Source organism: Portunus trituberculatus, chromosome 44 (assembly GCF_017591435.1).
Source record: "Portunus trituberculatus isolate SZX2019 chromosome 44, ASM1759143v1, whole genome shotgun sequence".
Lineage (NCBI taxonomy): Eukaryota > Metazoa > Arthropoda > Malacostraca > Decapoda > Portunidae > Portunus > Portunus trituberculatus.
In genome coordinates, this window is record NC_059298.1 from 22,603,693 (window position 1) to 22,619,055 (window position 15,363).

Consider the following 15,363-nt stretch of genomic DNA (forward strand, 5'->3'; position numbering starts at 1 on the left):
GGAAGTAACCCATAGAGAGTTAAGTAATTTGGTGAGTATTTCAATTACGTTATCTGGTAAGTGTTGTAGCATGGTTTTATTTATTTTTGTTTCCCACGGTGTGTTGTTTTTCAGATGTGTAATATTTTGCTTTATTTCTTGTGATGTGATGTGTAGTGTGTTGTAAGTGTCATGAGATAGATAGTCTCCTTGTGTATTTGGTAATATTTGACCTTTGTTATTTTCCAGATAGTTGTTAATTAGAAGTTGTGTGTCTACCTCGTATTGTATATTTTCTGTGGGGCTTATTAAAAACGTTGCTCCAGATGTTTCTAAATATCTCTTCTTTCTTTTCAACTCTGTACATTTCTTATCGTTTTGTATTAAGTATGGCTTAGTGTTAGTTTGGTTGCCTTTCAGCATTCTAATATTTTGCCAAAAAATGTTTGGTTAGCGTGAAATGTGTTAAGCTTTTTTATTTTGTTTTCTCAATTTATTTTGTTTGGTTCTATGCATTCTTTTATTATGCTATGTTTGATTGCTTTGTAGGCTGTGTAGGATGTATATGTCTAGCCATGTTTGAGACTGTTTTGCAGTAGTTGTTTTGCCCACCATTGGAGTTGTTTGATTTTTTGGTTATAGATTGGCTTGGTAAGCGATTTTTGTGTCGATAGTGGTATATTTTTTTCCATAGAGGTTTTTATTGCATCTAATCATTGTTGTATTGATGTATTTAGCGTGTGTTGTGCCATGTAGGGATCGGTGTTGATGTTGGCTGTTCTGTGTAGTGTGTTTTTGTGGAATTGTTCCCAGTTTGCTTTCTTGGTGAAGTACTTAGGTGGTGTTGGTATTCGTATGGAGTGTGATGTAATGTTTATCACTATTGGTAGGTGGTCAGATGGCGTAATTGGTCCTTGTGTTATTTTTATGTAATAGTATGTTTTATTATTTGCGAGTATGATGTCTGGTGATAATGATGTGTTTTGTGCCATGAATGTCGGGAAATCTGGAGCTAAATGCGTAAGTTTATTGTGATGTATTAGCATTTTTAGAGATCTGCCAAGACAGTTGCTATTTTACTTGTCAATAGTTGGGTGGTGGGCGTTCAGGTCACCTATAATGTATGTTGGGTGAGATTCTGAGGCTAAATTGTGGAAATCTGTTATGGGTAGGAAGGGTCTTCTTGGTGGTAGAGAGGTCATTGCTATGGTTATAGGACCTGTTTGTGTTTCTATTGTTGTTAGTACTACAGTATGTCAGTATCATAACTATCTTTTATTCTGTGTTTCAGGTGTTGTTTTATTAGGATTGCTGAACCATCGTGTGGGTCGTCGCTGGAGTTGATCAGGTATGTTATGTAAGAATACATTTTTATATTTTCCGTGTTTTTAAGGCCATGACTGTTTAATTGGATTATGTCTTGGTTTATATCTCTGTAAATATTGGTAAGAGTTGCTTTGGTTGTGTTCCAGGTTCTGACATTGTGTTGTAGTATTAGAATGTTGTCTGTGTTGCCCATGTTGAATGTTTGTGCGTGTAATTGATTTATTTGTTTAGTTTAGAGTGTTTTAATTTGGTTAGAGAGAGTTTTGTCTTTTGAGTTGTTTCTTTTCTTTGGCTGGTGGAGTCTTTTCTTGATAGAGCCAGTTACAAATTTTCCTAAAACTGGAGTCATCTTCTGTTGCCCAGACATCGTTGAGGTCTATATCATTGTTCTTTTAGCATGTCGCAAATTTCTACTTTGTTTTATGCTGTTGATGTGAAAATGAATTTATATTTGTCTATGATAGAGTGTACTTTTGGGCCACCTGGTGCTTTTTTTTTTTTTTTTTTTTTTTTTTGCTATAATTTGTAGCCCAATTCCTTTCTCACTTATTTTTATTGGTGTTTCTTGTTCTTGTTTTTTCTCCTCTTCAACATCTACTTCTTCCAGCTCTTCTACCTCATCCTCAGAATAATTTCCTTGTTTGTCTAGTTTTGCTTGTGGTGGTGATGATGCTGTCAGGCTTAGGATTTCTTGAGGGGGGGGGGAGGTTATCAGGCATAATTATTTCTGGGATATTATTTAGTTTGAAGACCCTGCTCGTGTCACTAAAATAACTGGCGTCGGAACACTGCAGGGTATCTGATACACCAAGCTGTCGGGGCTATATTTCTTTTTCTTCGGTGCCAGCACTTCTACTATCCGCTGTCCATTGCATACCCAGTTTGGTGGAGGGCTGCACCTAGGCCTGCGCTAGGTCTGACGCCGGGACAACCAAGTATTTCTTCCCGAGTTTCTCACCACTATTTATTTCACATATCTTTCTTGCTTTTTCTTTTAATTCCACAAGGAGACCATTCGGGTAACCCAACTTTATGAATGTTTCCGTAATGTGGCTTTTCTCCTCATTTAAGTACTTATCAGTGCACACTGTATGCACGTAGGAAAAACCCAATTACTATACATCTTTCTGTTCTCGCGTCGTGGGCACTGAGGTAATGCACGTAATCGTTTTTGTTGGTTTGTTTTCTGTGAACTTTGAAAGGCGCACTGTTGCTTGATCTTATAATTCACACATCTAAGAATGGTAAATTTCCATCTTTCTCTTCCTCTACTGTGAACTGGATATTAGGGTGGACTTTATTAAGTTTTTCCTTGAGGTTGCTAACACTTGTTTTCACATTGGTGATCACTAACACGTCGTCAACATATCTGTACTACTTTGTAGTTGGTTATAGCATATGTAAATAATGATCTCTCTCCAACATTTCCATGAAAAGGGAGGCCATCACTGCACTTAGCGGGGACCCCATCGCAAGCCCCTCATGTTGTCGCTACTCTAAGTTGGTGAGAGAAAATTAACCAAGTTTAACACACGACTCCACTAGTTTCACGTAAACCGATTTACACACTGGTAGCTGATCATCACTCAACTTATTTAACACTGTAATCACTGCTTTTAGGGCTTCGTCTACCGGGACGTTGGTGAAAAGAGACGTTATATCAAAACTGACCAATTTCTTGTTGCGCATATTTACACTTTTCACTCTTTCTATGAGATCATTGGAGTTCTTCAACTGGAAGTCACTTATCCTTCCTAGTGCCGATGACAATGGTTTCGCGAGTTGCTTCGCCAGCCAGTGAGGAGCGCTTCCAATGATTGACATGAAGGGACGTAGTGACTCCTGGTGTGCGGGTCTTTGGCAGTCCTCTCATCGCCGGAATCGCTGGATTTTCTTCCAATAATGGCAGCAGCTTCTTGCCTCTCTCGGTCTTGTTAAGGTGGTTCTCAACCTGGGATTCACAAGAAGATTTCCAGTTGTGCTAAGATGGCTGATCTAATAACATCCTTTGTAGTACACCATTGCATGTTGAGTTAGTGTCAGTCACTAAATCAACGTTCTGTTTGATGACAGATTACTAGGGGTTCGGGTGGATGGTCTTATAAATCATGGGCTTCTTAACAAGAAAAAGGTTAAGAACCCCTGCTCTGCACATTCTCATGTGCTCTTACATTGCATCCACTATGGTGTTCAAACGCGTATGTGTGTGTACATATGTAATTACATATATGTGTGTATGTATTTAGTCCTACATTAATCATATTAACATGTACGTAATATGTAGACATATCACATACACACTCACACACGCTCACACTCACTCCACCATTACTCACTCACACACTCATTCTCACTCATACTCACTTATTCACAATTAGTAATTGACTCAATCATCCTGTCCCTCTCACTCAAACAAACTCTCTTACTCACTCACAGTAACACACTCATACTCACTCACTAACTCACGCCCACTAACTCACATTCACTCCACACTCACTCTCTCATAATGCTAAGGAAAAATCAACTTTCAGACCATCTTTCATTTGAGATACAGTTCACTTCTCCTTTAGCATTCCTCATCTTTATCGCTTTGTATCTCTGTCATCACTCTCTGGACTCACTCCATCATACGGTCAAGAGATAGAGAAACTCAGTAGTTATAGTCACATCTCTTCACCCCATAAATGTCTTGTGTTCTCTCATTTTCTCATTTTTTTCTCAATGCATGTCACAGGGTAATATCGCAAATTGCCAACGCCCTATGGTGTGTGTGTGTGTGTGTGTGTGTGTGTGTGTGTGTGTGCACTTACGTAGTTGTATTTATCCAGTTGTGTTTTTATTAGCTTTAAAGACATGAATATTTCTTGCTTGAACTACTGTTTCATCCACTTGTTCCATATTTCTATGCTTCTGTTTTGAAAACTATATTTCTTAATGTCTCTTCTACTCTTTATCAATTTCATGCCGTGTCCATTGTATTTCTCGAGTCCCTCACCAATAGGTCTTCTTTGTCAACTGTGTCCATCACCTTCCATGCCGTGTATATAGCAATGAGGTCTCCTTTTTCTTTTCTGTTGCGATGCTGGAAGTTTTGATATATTTAATCTGTCCTCATATGTTAGGTTTCTCAAACGTGGAGCCATTTGGTTGCAGCTCTTTGAATCCTTTCTGTCTTCCTTCTATCTTTCTTGTGTGGTGACCATATAAGTGCACAAATTCTAGTTTAGGATGAATCATGTATTCTATCAGTTTTTTCATCGTCACTTCATAAGTAAATGCCCTATTAACTTTTCTTTGTAACTAACACGTTTCCCCAGCTGTATTGTTGACGTGTTTTTCCGGTGATAAATTGTCATTTATTGTAATACCCAGGTCTTTCTCCTCTTTTCCCTTCTGAATTTCTACCCCTCCCATAGTGTAAGATCTCGTCTGTCTTCTTTTGCTTTCCCCTAGTTCCATCACTTTGCACATTTTTGCATTACATTTCATTCTTTATTTCTTGCTCCACTCATGTATCTTCCACTCATGTATCTTATTCAAGTCTTTTTGTAGTATTTCACAGTCCATGTCATTTACCACTCGTTTAGTAACTTTCCGTCATCTGTAAATAAGCTTATAACTGTCCACCTCATCAACCATATCATTGATATACACTATGAATATTACAGGGGCCAGAACCGATCCCTGTGGAACTCCACTTATAACTGTGCACCATTTTGATTCTTCACCTTTATCATTGTTCACATTTCTCTGTCCTTTAAGAAGTGTGTTATCTAATCCAGTATTTTTCCCAGTAAACCACCTATGTTTTTCATTTTTCCATAGCAATCTTTGATATGGTACTTCATCAAAAGCTTTTTTTTTTAGATCCAGGTAGACACAGTCTGCCCTTCTATTCCACTCCTGAATTATATTTATTGCTCTACTGTAGAAATTCAGTAAGTTTGTGACACAAGATCCTCCACTTATGAAGCCAAAGTGCCTTCCAGCTGTTGCATCCATCTGTCTTTGACTAGTTTTTCAGCTAATTTTGTAACCACGCTTGTAAGCTACACCGGTCTGTAGTTCAGTGGTTCTTCTTTGTTACCTTCCTTAAAAATTGGTACAATGTTTGCCCTTTTAAAGTCTAAAGGGACTTTTCCTTCTTTACAAGAACATACTATGATGTTATGTAATATCTCTGCCATTTCTTTGAGACTAATTTTTTCTTCCTCTTTCTTTTTTCCATTCGAAATATTTCATTTCTATAACTTCATTTTCCTGTTTCTTTACTAACTCTGTATCTTTTATCTTTTCCTTTAGCTCGGCACACTGGGTTTTCAGCACTTTGTTTTCTTCTAAATCACGTTGCCTCTTTTCTAAGTTTATCACTCTTTCTGTTAAATCACTGAGGCTACTTTCCATAAGGTTCATTTTCCTGATTTGCATTTTCACTTGCAATTCTCTGTTTGTGTCTTCAGTAAATCCTTGGAAGGGCGATTCCCGCGTTTCCTCCTTGTCCTTCAAAGGGAAACCCAAGACCGCGCTTTTCATGTATATCTAATTCTTATAATCCTTTCTTTATGGTATGGAGACAGGACTCTGCACGAATACACAGCCCTGCTTCCCTACTACACATTTCTAGGCAATTGCGATCATTGCTGGTTTTTGTTTACTGAATAATCAGGTTTTTCCACGTCCCCTCTCCATCAGGGCGCGCCGTGTGTGTGTGTGTGTGTGTGTGTGTGATTTCACTTGTTTCTGTGTATGTATTTGTAAGTACTAAATATGTATGTAAGTACGTTATGTATGTGCGCATTGATTGGTATATGCATGATCATAACCAACTGTACATGCCTATATGCCTACCTCTGGTGTTTTGCCTTTGTTAATTTAATTGATTTTATTTTCTATTTGTGTTTTATTTTTTCATCTAATTTTTTTTTTTTTATTTGGAATGAATCCGACTACTGTTTTATTGTGAGACCCACATAACAAAGGTGACTGCATATGATATGGCGGCTATACATTCCTCGCTCTTTCTTTCATCCTAAATCTTTCAACCTTTGATAAAAATCAGACTTTTTTACTGTTATATATTTAGTGAAGAGAAGGCCCACAAAACGGTAAGCCTTCCATTGCATAAATCTCATGCATTTGATATTTGTGAGGAAGATCATGCCAAGATTATCCTGTTACTAGCCTCCATCCTATATACAAGAAAAAATAGATAAATAGATAGATAAATTATAGGAAATTCTTTGTTCTTGTTTAACTTTTTCGTTGTGTTCTTCCACGCACCTAAAGAATATTTCGATTTTTTTTTTTTTGCCTCCTAAATCATTCCTGATAAAGCTCCTGCCATCCCATCCATCTCTAATGCTAAACTCTTTTTGCTCAAAGGTTTGCTGAAATTTCTACCTGAATGATTCATGGTTTATTCCTGCCTCTTCTCCACCTTGTAAGCATTTCATGCTACCCATTAATTGATTCTTTGTAATGACGTGTTCCTTAATTGCTCTCGCTCGACGTAATACCCAACGAAGAATAGGGTTCACTCCAATCACACTACCTACTTCTCTTGGCAGGATAGAATAAAAGTATTTCTTCTTATTAACTCCTCTCCTTTGACAGTGTACCCCCTCTCTCTCTCTCTTTTTGTGTTTTTTTTTTATGTAGGAGAGAAGGCCAGCCTAGGGGAACACAATGTAAAAAAAAAAAAAAAAAGGCCCACTTGATGGTTCTCATGACTGTATTATATTGAATCTCTCGCTATGTTTTATAACTATTTTCACGTTAACTGCTTTTCTGATCTTGCCCACTGCATGTCTCTCCTATCTACTCCCACGGTCTCGCTCTATATGGTTTTATGATTTATTTCACTGATTTTCTGTCCATATCTGTTATCCAAAAGATAACTAGTTTTCACAATCATACATCACCTTTTTCTGGTTAATCCACATTTTTTTCTCCTTTATATGAAGTAAACATTATTTTTATTTTTTAACTTCTCTATTTGGAACTGGCACATCGTTCAGTCAGCTTTATTTTATCGCTGTCTTTATTACTGTTGGACAGTGGCTTTCTTACATGATAAAAATTAATAAAAAGATGAGTTAGATATATAATTTCTGCTGGAGAAAACAATGTTGAACACTATAAAAACTCACTACAGTAGTATCCCCTTAAAACTCACGAGTTACGACGCAAGACACGGTCCCGGGATGTAAACAAACTAGCACGTGGCTCTCACGCTGATGGTGGCACCTGTGGCAGTCAACCTTACGCTTGCCATTACCTCACAAGGCTACTAAAATACTAACCGGTCATACCCCATCTTAAGAACAAGGTGTAGCAGACGTGGCGAGGATTCAAGGGTTCTGCAGCGTTCAGGACACACTTTGTCAAGCTTATACGGAAGTTATCAGAAATGGGTAGAAAGATCCCTGCAAAGAAGCACCGTGGAGTAAAGGATCCGTACAAACAGCAAGAAGAACGCTATAATAAGTAAGTTTGTCTCTCAGTCACAGATTGCATACAGACCGCTGTTCCTGGCTTTTGCTTTTCTGTGTAGCTGGGTGTTTGCTTCCTGCTATTATTCCTGGCCAGATACGATAGGAAGGCCGTAAATGCCCACGGGTGGCCTTCACACGGCTGCAATTTGTTGGTCTCTAGGTTCCAGCTCACCTTTAACATAATGTGTAAGTGCATCTCTTTAATATTTGCGAATAGTGTAAGTATTCCATACCTTCAACATTTTATGCCCAGTGCCTCAGAGCCTAAACCAATGACCTGACTTTTGTTGGTTTAGTTAGGTCTGAGGAAAGTTATGGTAGCCATCTGTTATTTTTATTGTCCCAGACAGACTTGCCAATTGATCTGTGGGATTGCAGACACTAGTGGAATTGGACCAACTACTATACATTTCAGCAGTGGACAAACGGTGTTTTTTGCAGATATCTCCTAAACGAATCGTTGGATGAGTATGATATTTCAACACACTACCTTGAACATCCGTTCGTAATTTATGGTTAACATACCACAGTGCTATATGTGCTATGTGAGGAGTTTACTCGTGAAAAATAACACAAAGCCGACGAGTCATGTTGACGCATTCGAATGAAAGTGTGGCCCCCCACACACCCACCCAAACCATTCCTAACCACTACTACGTCTCCCCCGTCTCGGAAGTTCTCGCCCTCTTTATCCCTCCTCTCCTCTCCCTAGCTCCTCGCCTCCCTCACTCCTGTGTCCCTCCCTACTTCTCCCACCACTGTATTTATACATTATAATGTTCTGTAAGTGTGTATGTATAGATATGATTATTAACGAGTATGGTACAATTTCATGAAGGCAAGAAGTGGTTCACGTTGATAATTACTGTACAACAGCACGTTTACGTGTAGTATATAGAAGAGCCATGTTTGCAGTCGTTATGGTCAACCATGTGAACATGATGTGCTGGAATTACCTGTGACCTGGACCTTCTACTGTTAGGAAAAGTTGATACTCTTATTGCGTACTGTCTACCTATTGATCATAAAAGTGGTCCAGTTTATATATAATATTATTTTGTTGTTAGATACGTTGCTTATTATCCAGCTATACGGCCATTAACAGCGGAATTAGCTATTGCTTTCACGGTCGTTTGACCCACTCTGGTTTTCATGTCCACATATACCAGCAATTGTATTAAATAATATCATTAATGTATGATATGTATGTACATACTGACGTATGTAATTACAATAGGGAAAAAAAATCAAAGGTGGAAGGCTGATGGTGTGAATAAGGGGTGAAGAGGGAAGCGGGGAAGAGGGTCATGCGATACTGGGGTAGAGAAGGAGTGGTCTGGGGGTTCTTCAGGGTGGTGGTGGTGGTGGAGGGGTTAGACGAGTACCCACACTCGTCCGATTCTGTATAACACCTTTGATATGATGACTGGATTAGGCATAATATCACTCAGTAAACTCCTCACATAACACATATAGCACTGTGGTATGTTAACCATAAATTACGAACGGATGTTCAAGGTAGTGTGTTGAAATATCATACTCATCCAACAATTCGTTTAGGAGATATCTGCAAAAAACACTGTTTGTCCACCGCTGAAATGTGTAGTAGGTAGTAAGGGTGTTGGCTGGCCACTACTGTCAACTTGTGGTCCCTAGCCTTTTCAGCCATGTCTAGCAGGTCTGAGTTGTCTTTTGTGCATCTTCCTTGTAGTGTTACCACACTGACAAGGTTGCCAAATGCTCTTGCTGTCAGTGTCCTAACCTAATAAACCCAGCCCAAACTAAATAGATCTAACCTAACTAAGCTCAATCTAACTAGACTGGTAAATGAGCCAAAAGAAAACCAATAAATCCTTAAAAATTTTGGAAGCATTGCGACTTTTATTGGTTTTCTTTTGGGTCATTTTCTGGTTTTGTTTTATTAGCTAGATTTAATTAGGTTTAGTTAAGTTAGTTTATGTTTAGTTTTGCTCTGTTTAGTTAGATTAGGGTGCTAGTAACTTACGTGGTAACACTGCAAGCTGGAAGGAAAATATATAAATGGAACTCAGACCTGCCATATGCAGCTTAGGACCACAGGTCTACACCAGTGTTGTTGGTTGTTCCTGTCCCACACTGGTGTAACATTTGTAGTCAACACGTGCCCAAACATCTCTCATTTTGCTCAAACTATTAGATACCCTTTACCTTAATTATTCCAAAATTATTTATTGTTACATATGAATGCATTGTTTGTGAATGGCTGCCCATTTGATGATGAACACTAACTTATCATTACCTTTTAATTTGCTGATGGACATTAATCTAACATAGCATTATGTAACCTATCCTAACCTAAGGTAGGTTAGATTAGTGTCCCTAAGTAGATATAGACTACAGACTTCTGAAAAAAATTTGACCACAGATTAATGGAGATTTTTTTTTTTTTTGTAGCTAGTCTCAAATATAGTGCCCATTATTAACAGTACCAGCAGCAGCTCCCTACTTACTTTTGGTGGTAGGAGGTGAAATTTGGGTTGCCACACCTGAAAAACTCATCTTCCCACCAGGTTCCCAAGACTGTAGGAGAAAAGGAACAGAAAACAATGGGTAATAGAGCTGCATGGCCGGTCTTGATATTTACTTAGCATTATATAGAACACCCATTTCTGTATTGCTCACATCATGATCCTTTGTGGACATTCCTGATCTAAGTTCAGTATTCTCAATTTATCACCTTCAGCTGACTTTTTTGATAACTCGCAATATATATGCTTATACTCAGATAAGTTGATATATATGTTTCAGACATGATTAGATGAGTTGGCCATGTTATGTAAGTTAACTTTGAGCAGATTATGTGTGGTATGTAATAAACATTAGAAAGTTAGCTGAACACAACACTCCCTTGTTTAAGGAAATGCATTCATACCAAGTGAAGGGAATGGAAAAGATTGGTGAACTATTATGAAGGATCTGGAAAACCAAATTCTCTCTCTCTCTCTCTCTCTCTCTCTCTCTCTCTCTCTCTCTCTCTCTCTCTCTCTCTCTCTCTCTCTCTCTCTCTCTCTCTCTCTCTCTCTCTCTCTCTCATAATGCTCAACATGTAATTGATATTTTGTGTTCAATCTTCAGGATAAAAAACAAGCTCAATGCCAAGCCGGATTCCACAGAGTCTCAGGAGATACCAAGGCGCCTACAGAGCATCGCTAACTTCAACAACAAAATCATTAACAGGAAGGATGTGCCCATGAAGAAGAAGAAGAAGAAGAAGAATGGGAAATTGCTAAATCATACTCTTATTGATGGCAGAAAGTAAGTTTTTACAGTGAAGCTCTACCTTAGAGTTGCCAGGTCTGCAGATTGCCCAACCATTTAGGCTGTTTCTGAGGAGAGTTTTTTTTTTGCATATAAAGTCACAGCATATTTGGCTGGTTAGCTTCAAATTTCAGAAACACTTGATACATAAGCACTCGGTGATAATCCTCAAGAAGGATTATCACAATAGAAATTTGACCTCATTAGGGCCTTGGCCTGACCTCCCATCAAGGTTTCACCCTACTAATATCTCTTGAGATAATCAACTGACCTGTGGGTTATACCACACCTTACAAGTTCACTCCTCATTCAGCCTCTCTGAAGAGGCTGTCATCTGCTACTTGCCAGACACAGTTTGTCCTTTGTTGTGCTCAGTAGTGGACCTAAAGTAGCTTGGGTGAGTGCTAGAGTTAAAAATTGGCAGGTGAGCAAAATATGGAAAGAAAAATACAAGAAAGAATGGGAAAAAGAAATGGTCTCAGGGAATGGATTGGTTATGTAGTATATGGTGACAACTTTCTTGCAGCGTGCATGAGAAAGGGCAAGCTAGGATGCCTATAGGTGTGGTTTGTTCCTCCAATGGAGAGGATATTGTCACCTGGGGCTTCATGATATGAAAGGAATGAGAGAAGAAATTTATAAAGAGAGAAATTAAGAGGAGATGATATTGAGGATATGTGATGTTGTGGAGATGGTGGAGGTTTTTGGGGGTAGTGCGATGACAGTGTATGTTTACACTAAAAGATGCTAACTATAGGACTACAGACATAATGAAGCGCTTGTATCTATCGGGTGATATGGGGTCGTGACACCCTTTTTGCTCTCTCTCTCTCTCTCTCTCTCTCTCTCTCTCTCTCTCTCTCTCTCTCTCTCTCTCTCTCTCTCTCTCTCTCTCTCTCTCTCTCTCTCCTTTAGATAGGATATTGGAGTGGAATTGTAGAGGACAAATGGGATTTAACCATAGGTGGATGTTATTGTGATGAATTATTGCAATGATGATACTGGATTATCATTAATTTAGTAACCCAATTTTTCCCATGTCCTTAATTATTGGTGTGCCTTTCTTTCCAAACTAGCGATAATCAATAGTGTATTAGTTGATACTCGCGGCCGCCACTGTGTTGGTTGGTGATGCTTACCGCTGTTACCATTTTCTACTGGATGAAGAATGCTGCTTGCCACTGTATTGCACTGGTAGATTGTTGGTAGCTGTGGCTGGAGACAAAGAATGGATATGTGTGGGTATTTGGTGGTTTATCACTGTGTTACGAATCATGGGGATTTGGATAAACACTCCAGATGTTCTTGATTGTGTTTAAGATATTACAGCACTTGAATTTCACAGCACAACTTGACAGTAGATAACCTGAGTGGGCATGATCAGGTGACGAGTGAGTGCTGCTGATGAGTGTGCTGAGAGAGGGTGAGTGAGTATTGCCGAGTCTGATAGCGTGAGTGAATGAGAGTAACATGGGTGAGTCTCAGTGATAGACCAAGAGAGAGAATGAGAATGCAGGGAGTGTATTTATGCAAAATGAACGATCAAGAAGGGAAAAACAGAGACCTGAAATAGATATGTTTTGATCAATGAATGTGACCTGAGGGGGGGGTGAGGTCCCAAGGGGAATCATGATCTCAAGGGAGAGAAAGAAGAAGTGGTTAGCTATATCAGGAATACACGTGTGCCTAGACAGAGAAGGAGAGAGAGGAAAGAAGAGGAACACATGGTGATTTGTTATGAAGGGAAAATAATATATAAGAGAAGGAATGATGACTGATGCAATGGTTTTATTTTATTTTGGGAACACAAGTATGTAGAAGTTTTGGAATTTTAAAACCAAATGTAGTTATTTTACCTAAAACAGTATTTTTCCATAAGAAAAAGACAGGATAAATATTGAATTAATTTTTCAATTTTTTAAATGATAGACATGAAAATGAAATGTAGGATTTATTAATCTTTTATTTGAAATATCAGTATTGTTATTGCTAGTATCAGAATTTTGGATTTATTGATTTATCAGTTAACGTGCAATATATTTCTATATATTACCAATTTTTTATATTTGTTATTGCTGATAAGGTTCTTGTTATTGATTTATCTATTGTTGCAATAACTTTTCATCATGGTGCCCAGCTTTGAATTTAACCTTAGAAATTGCAGAAAGATAGAGTTGACTGTCACACTGGTGATTAATGGTTATTAATGCAGCACAGAATAGTGATCCATGAAGCTAGTGTAATGTGGTTAGGGTATATGTAAGTGTGTGTGTGTGTGTGTGTATGTGTCTTGTGTTTGTGTTTTTATGTAAGAAAACACACACACACACACACACATAGTTTGAGTTTGAGTGAAGAAGTGGTGTCAGCAACGAGTGTGCTTAGTTTTAAAGAAAAATTGGATAAGGTAGATATGGAGGCGGGGCCACATGAGCATAAAGCCCATGCCCTGTAAAACTACAACTAGGTAAATACACACACGCACTTACTTCCCTCCTTTGTATGTTTGTATTATTTTCTGGAGATCTTTAGTCAAAATGCTAAAGAGCTGTCTATGATATTCCTGCTTCAGACTGAATTCCTTATGTTACCTTTGCCAGTCATTTGTGTGATATTTCCAGGTACGTAGATCGTGAGAAGGAACTGCACGGTATGACTCGTCCAACAAAGTTAGTGCCATTGCTGCAGCAACACCCAAGGGAGACTTACAAGAAATTCCTGAAGAGAGTTGACAGAGTGACACATGTGAGTAGGCAGAAATGATAAGGTTCTGTTCATATTCTATAACATTCATCTGGCATTACTTGACATTGTTTTCAGATCCTTCCTGAAGAAAGTGACTTTGTAAAGAGAATCCCTTATGCTTGATTTCCATGTAGTAAATATTATTGTTGCAGGATTTCCCTGAACTTCTTTAATATTTATTAATTTCCATTCTATACAGTAAATGATTATTTAAGTCTCAAACTTATTATTTCAATCATTACATGACATTTGATATGTAAGAGGAGTAAAGATGGAGAGCAATTACAAAGCATGGTGAAAATGGGTACGGAAGGTTACTGGACCTCTGACTATTCCAACCAATTTTATTCAATGCACATGCAGTGATAAGACTTGCTTACTTTTGTTACAAGTTGTATATCTTGAATTATTTCCATGAATAATTGTCTTTTGGTCTGAAACTCATAGGCATTATTGTAGAGTTGTTCATTTAACAAGAAGGAATGAAATCCAGCAAGACAGCATAAGCCTTTCAGTGGATATCCAAAATACAAAACCCTCATTCATGTGAAACTTACACCATACATGAACAGATGAAACTCCTGTATAAAATAGCAGTTGGGGTAGGAGTGAGAAAAACTGGTGGAAATGACTCAGAATGCCTAGCTTCATAAAAGCTGTTTTAGCTAGATATGAGAATTTCCAGTTTAGATTGTGAGTAAAGAAGAGACTAACGATGTTTGTGTATTGAAGATGGGGGAACAATTTAGTGTCATTGAAGCCTCTTGGCTGTGAGGTGAGCACACTAACACTTCCACTACCAGGCTGTCATTCCTTTATATGTATGTACTTACAGGAAGCTTGAAGTAGTTTTATTATGTCATAATACTTTATATTTTTTGTTTTACTTTTTGTGAAGACTTCTTAAACTTCAGAGTTAAAGGGCAAATAAAGAGTCTTCTTGTATGTATTGATAGCTGACGTCAGGGTGATACAAAATTAATGAAGTGCTTTATTTTGGCATCGTATTACAAGAATGAAGAGGGAACTCATTACAAGTTAGTGATGACTTGATAGAACAGCATGTAATACCTCAGTCTTTTGCAGGAGATAATGAAGGAAGCTGAATTTGAGAAGAAGTTCAAAGTGGAGGTGTGTCGTAATGAGCAAGGTCAGGTTGTTGCTGTCAAGCACCAAGAGAAGATTGATCCACTGCTATCTGACAAAGAAAAGAAAGACCTTGCTGAGCGAGAAGAGAGAAAGAAGGCTGCGAGGCGGGTGAGTTGTCTGGCTTAAAGTATAGTTTTCAAATGCTTCATTTTAATTCTGAGAAAGGTAAACCTTGAATACAGTAGTACATCACCTATTGCCTTAATTTCCTGCCTACATAAAGTTTTCTTAATCTATCCTCGACAAGAATATTATTTGTTATTTATCACTTCACAATCTTCTGTCTATAAAGGAATACAAAAGAAAGCCAAACAGCAACAGACCTCTTAGTTCTTTCAAGGCTGCTTGGTAACTACACTCAACCCTCATTTTT

General features: G+C 38.2%; 1 protein-coding gene across 1 annotated transcript in view; it reads left to right on the forward strand.

Annotated features, from left to right (window-relative positions):
* Nucleotides 1-7,484: 7,484 nt before the first annotated feature.
* Nucleotides 7,485-15,363, forward strand: part of LOC123518820 (coiled-coil domain-containing protein 137-like) — a 44,590-nt gene continuing 36,711 nt past the window's right edge. The window contains exons 1-4 of the mRNA XM_045279849.1: nt 7,485-7,791; nt 10,914-11,093; nt 13,718-13,841; nt 14,928-15,098. Coding sequence (XP_045135784.1) covers nt 7,715-7,791; nt 10,914-11,093; nt 13,718-13,841; nt 14,928-15,098 — 552 coding nt within the window. The 5' untranslated portion in view covers nt 7,485-7,714. The remainder of the gene's footprint in view (nt 7,792-10,913; nt 11,094-13,717; nt 13,842-14,927; nt 15,099-15,363) is intronic.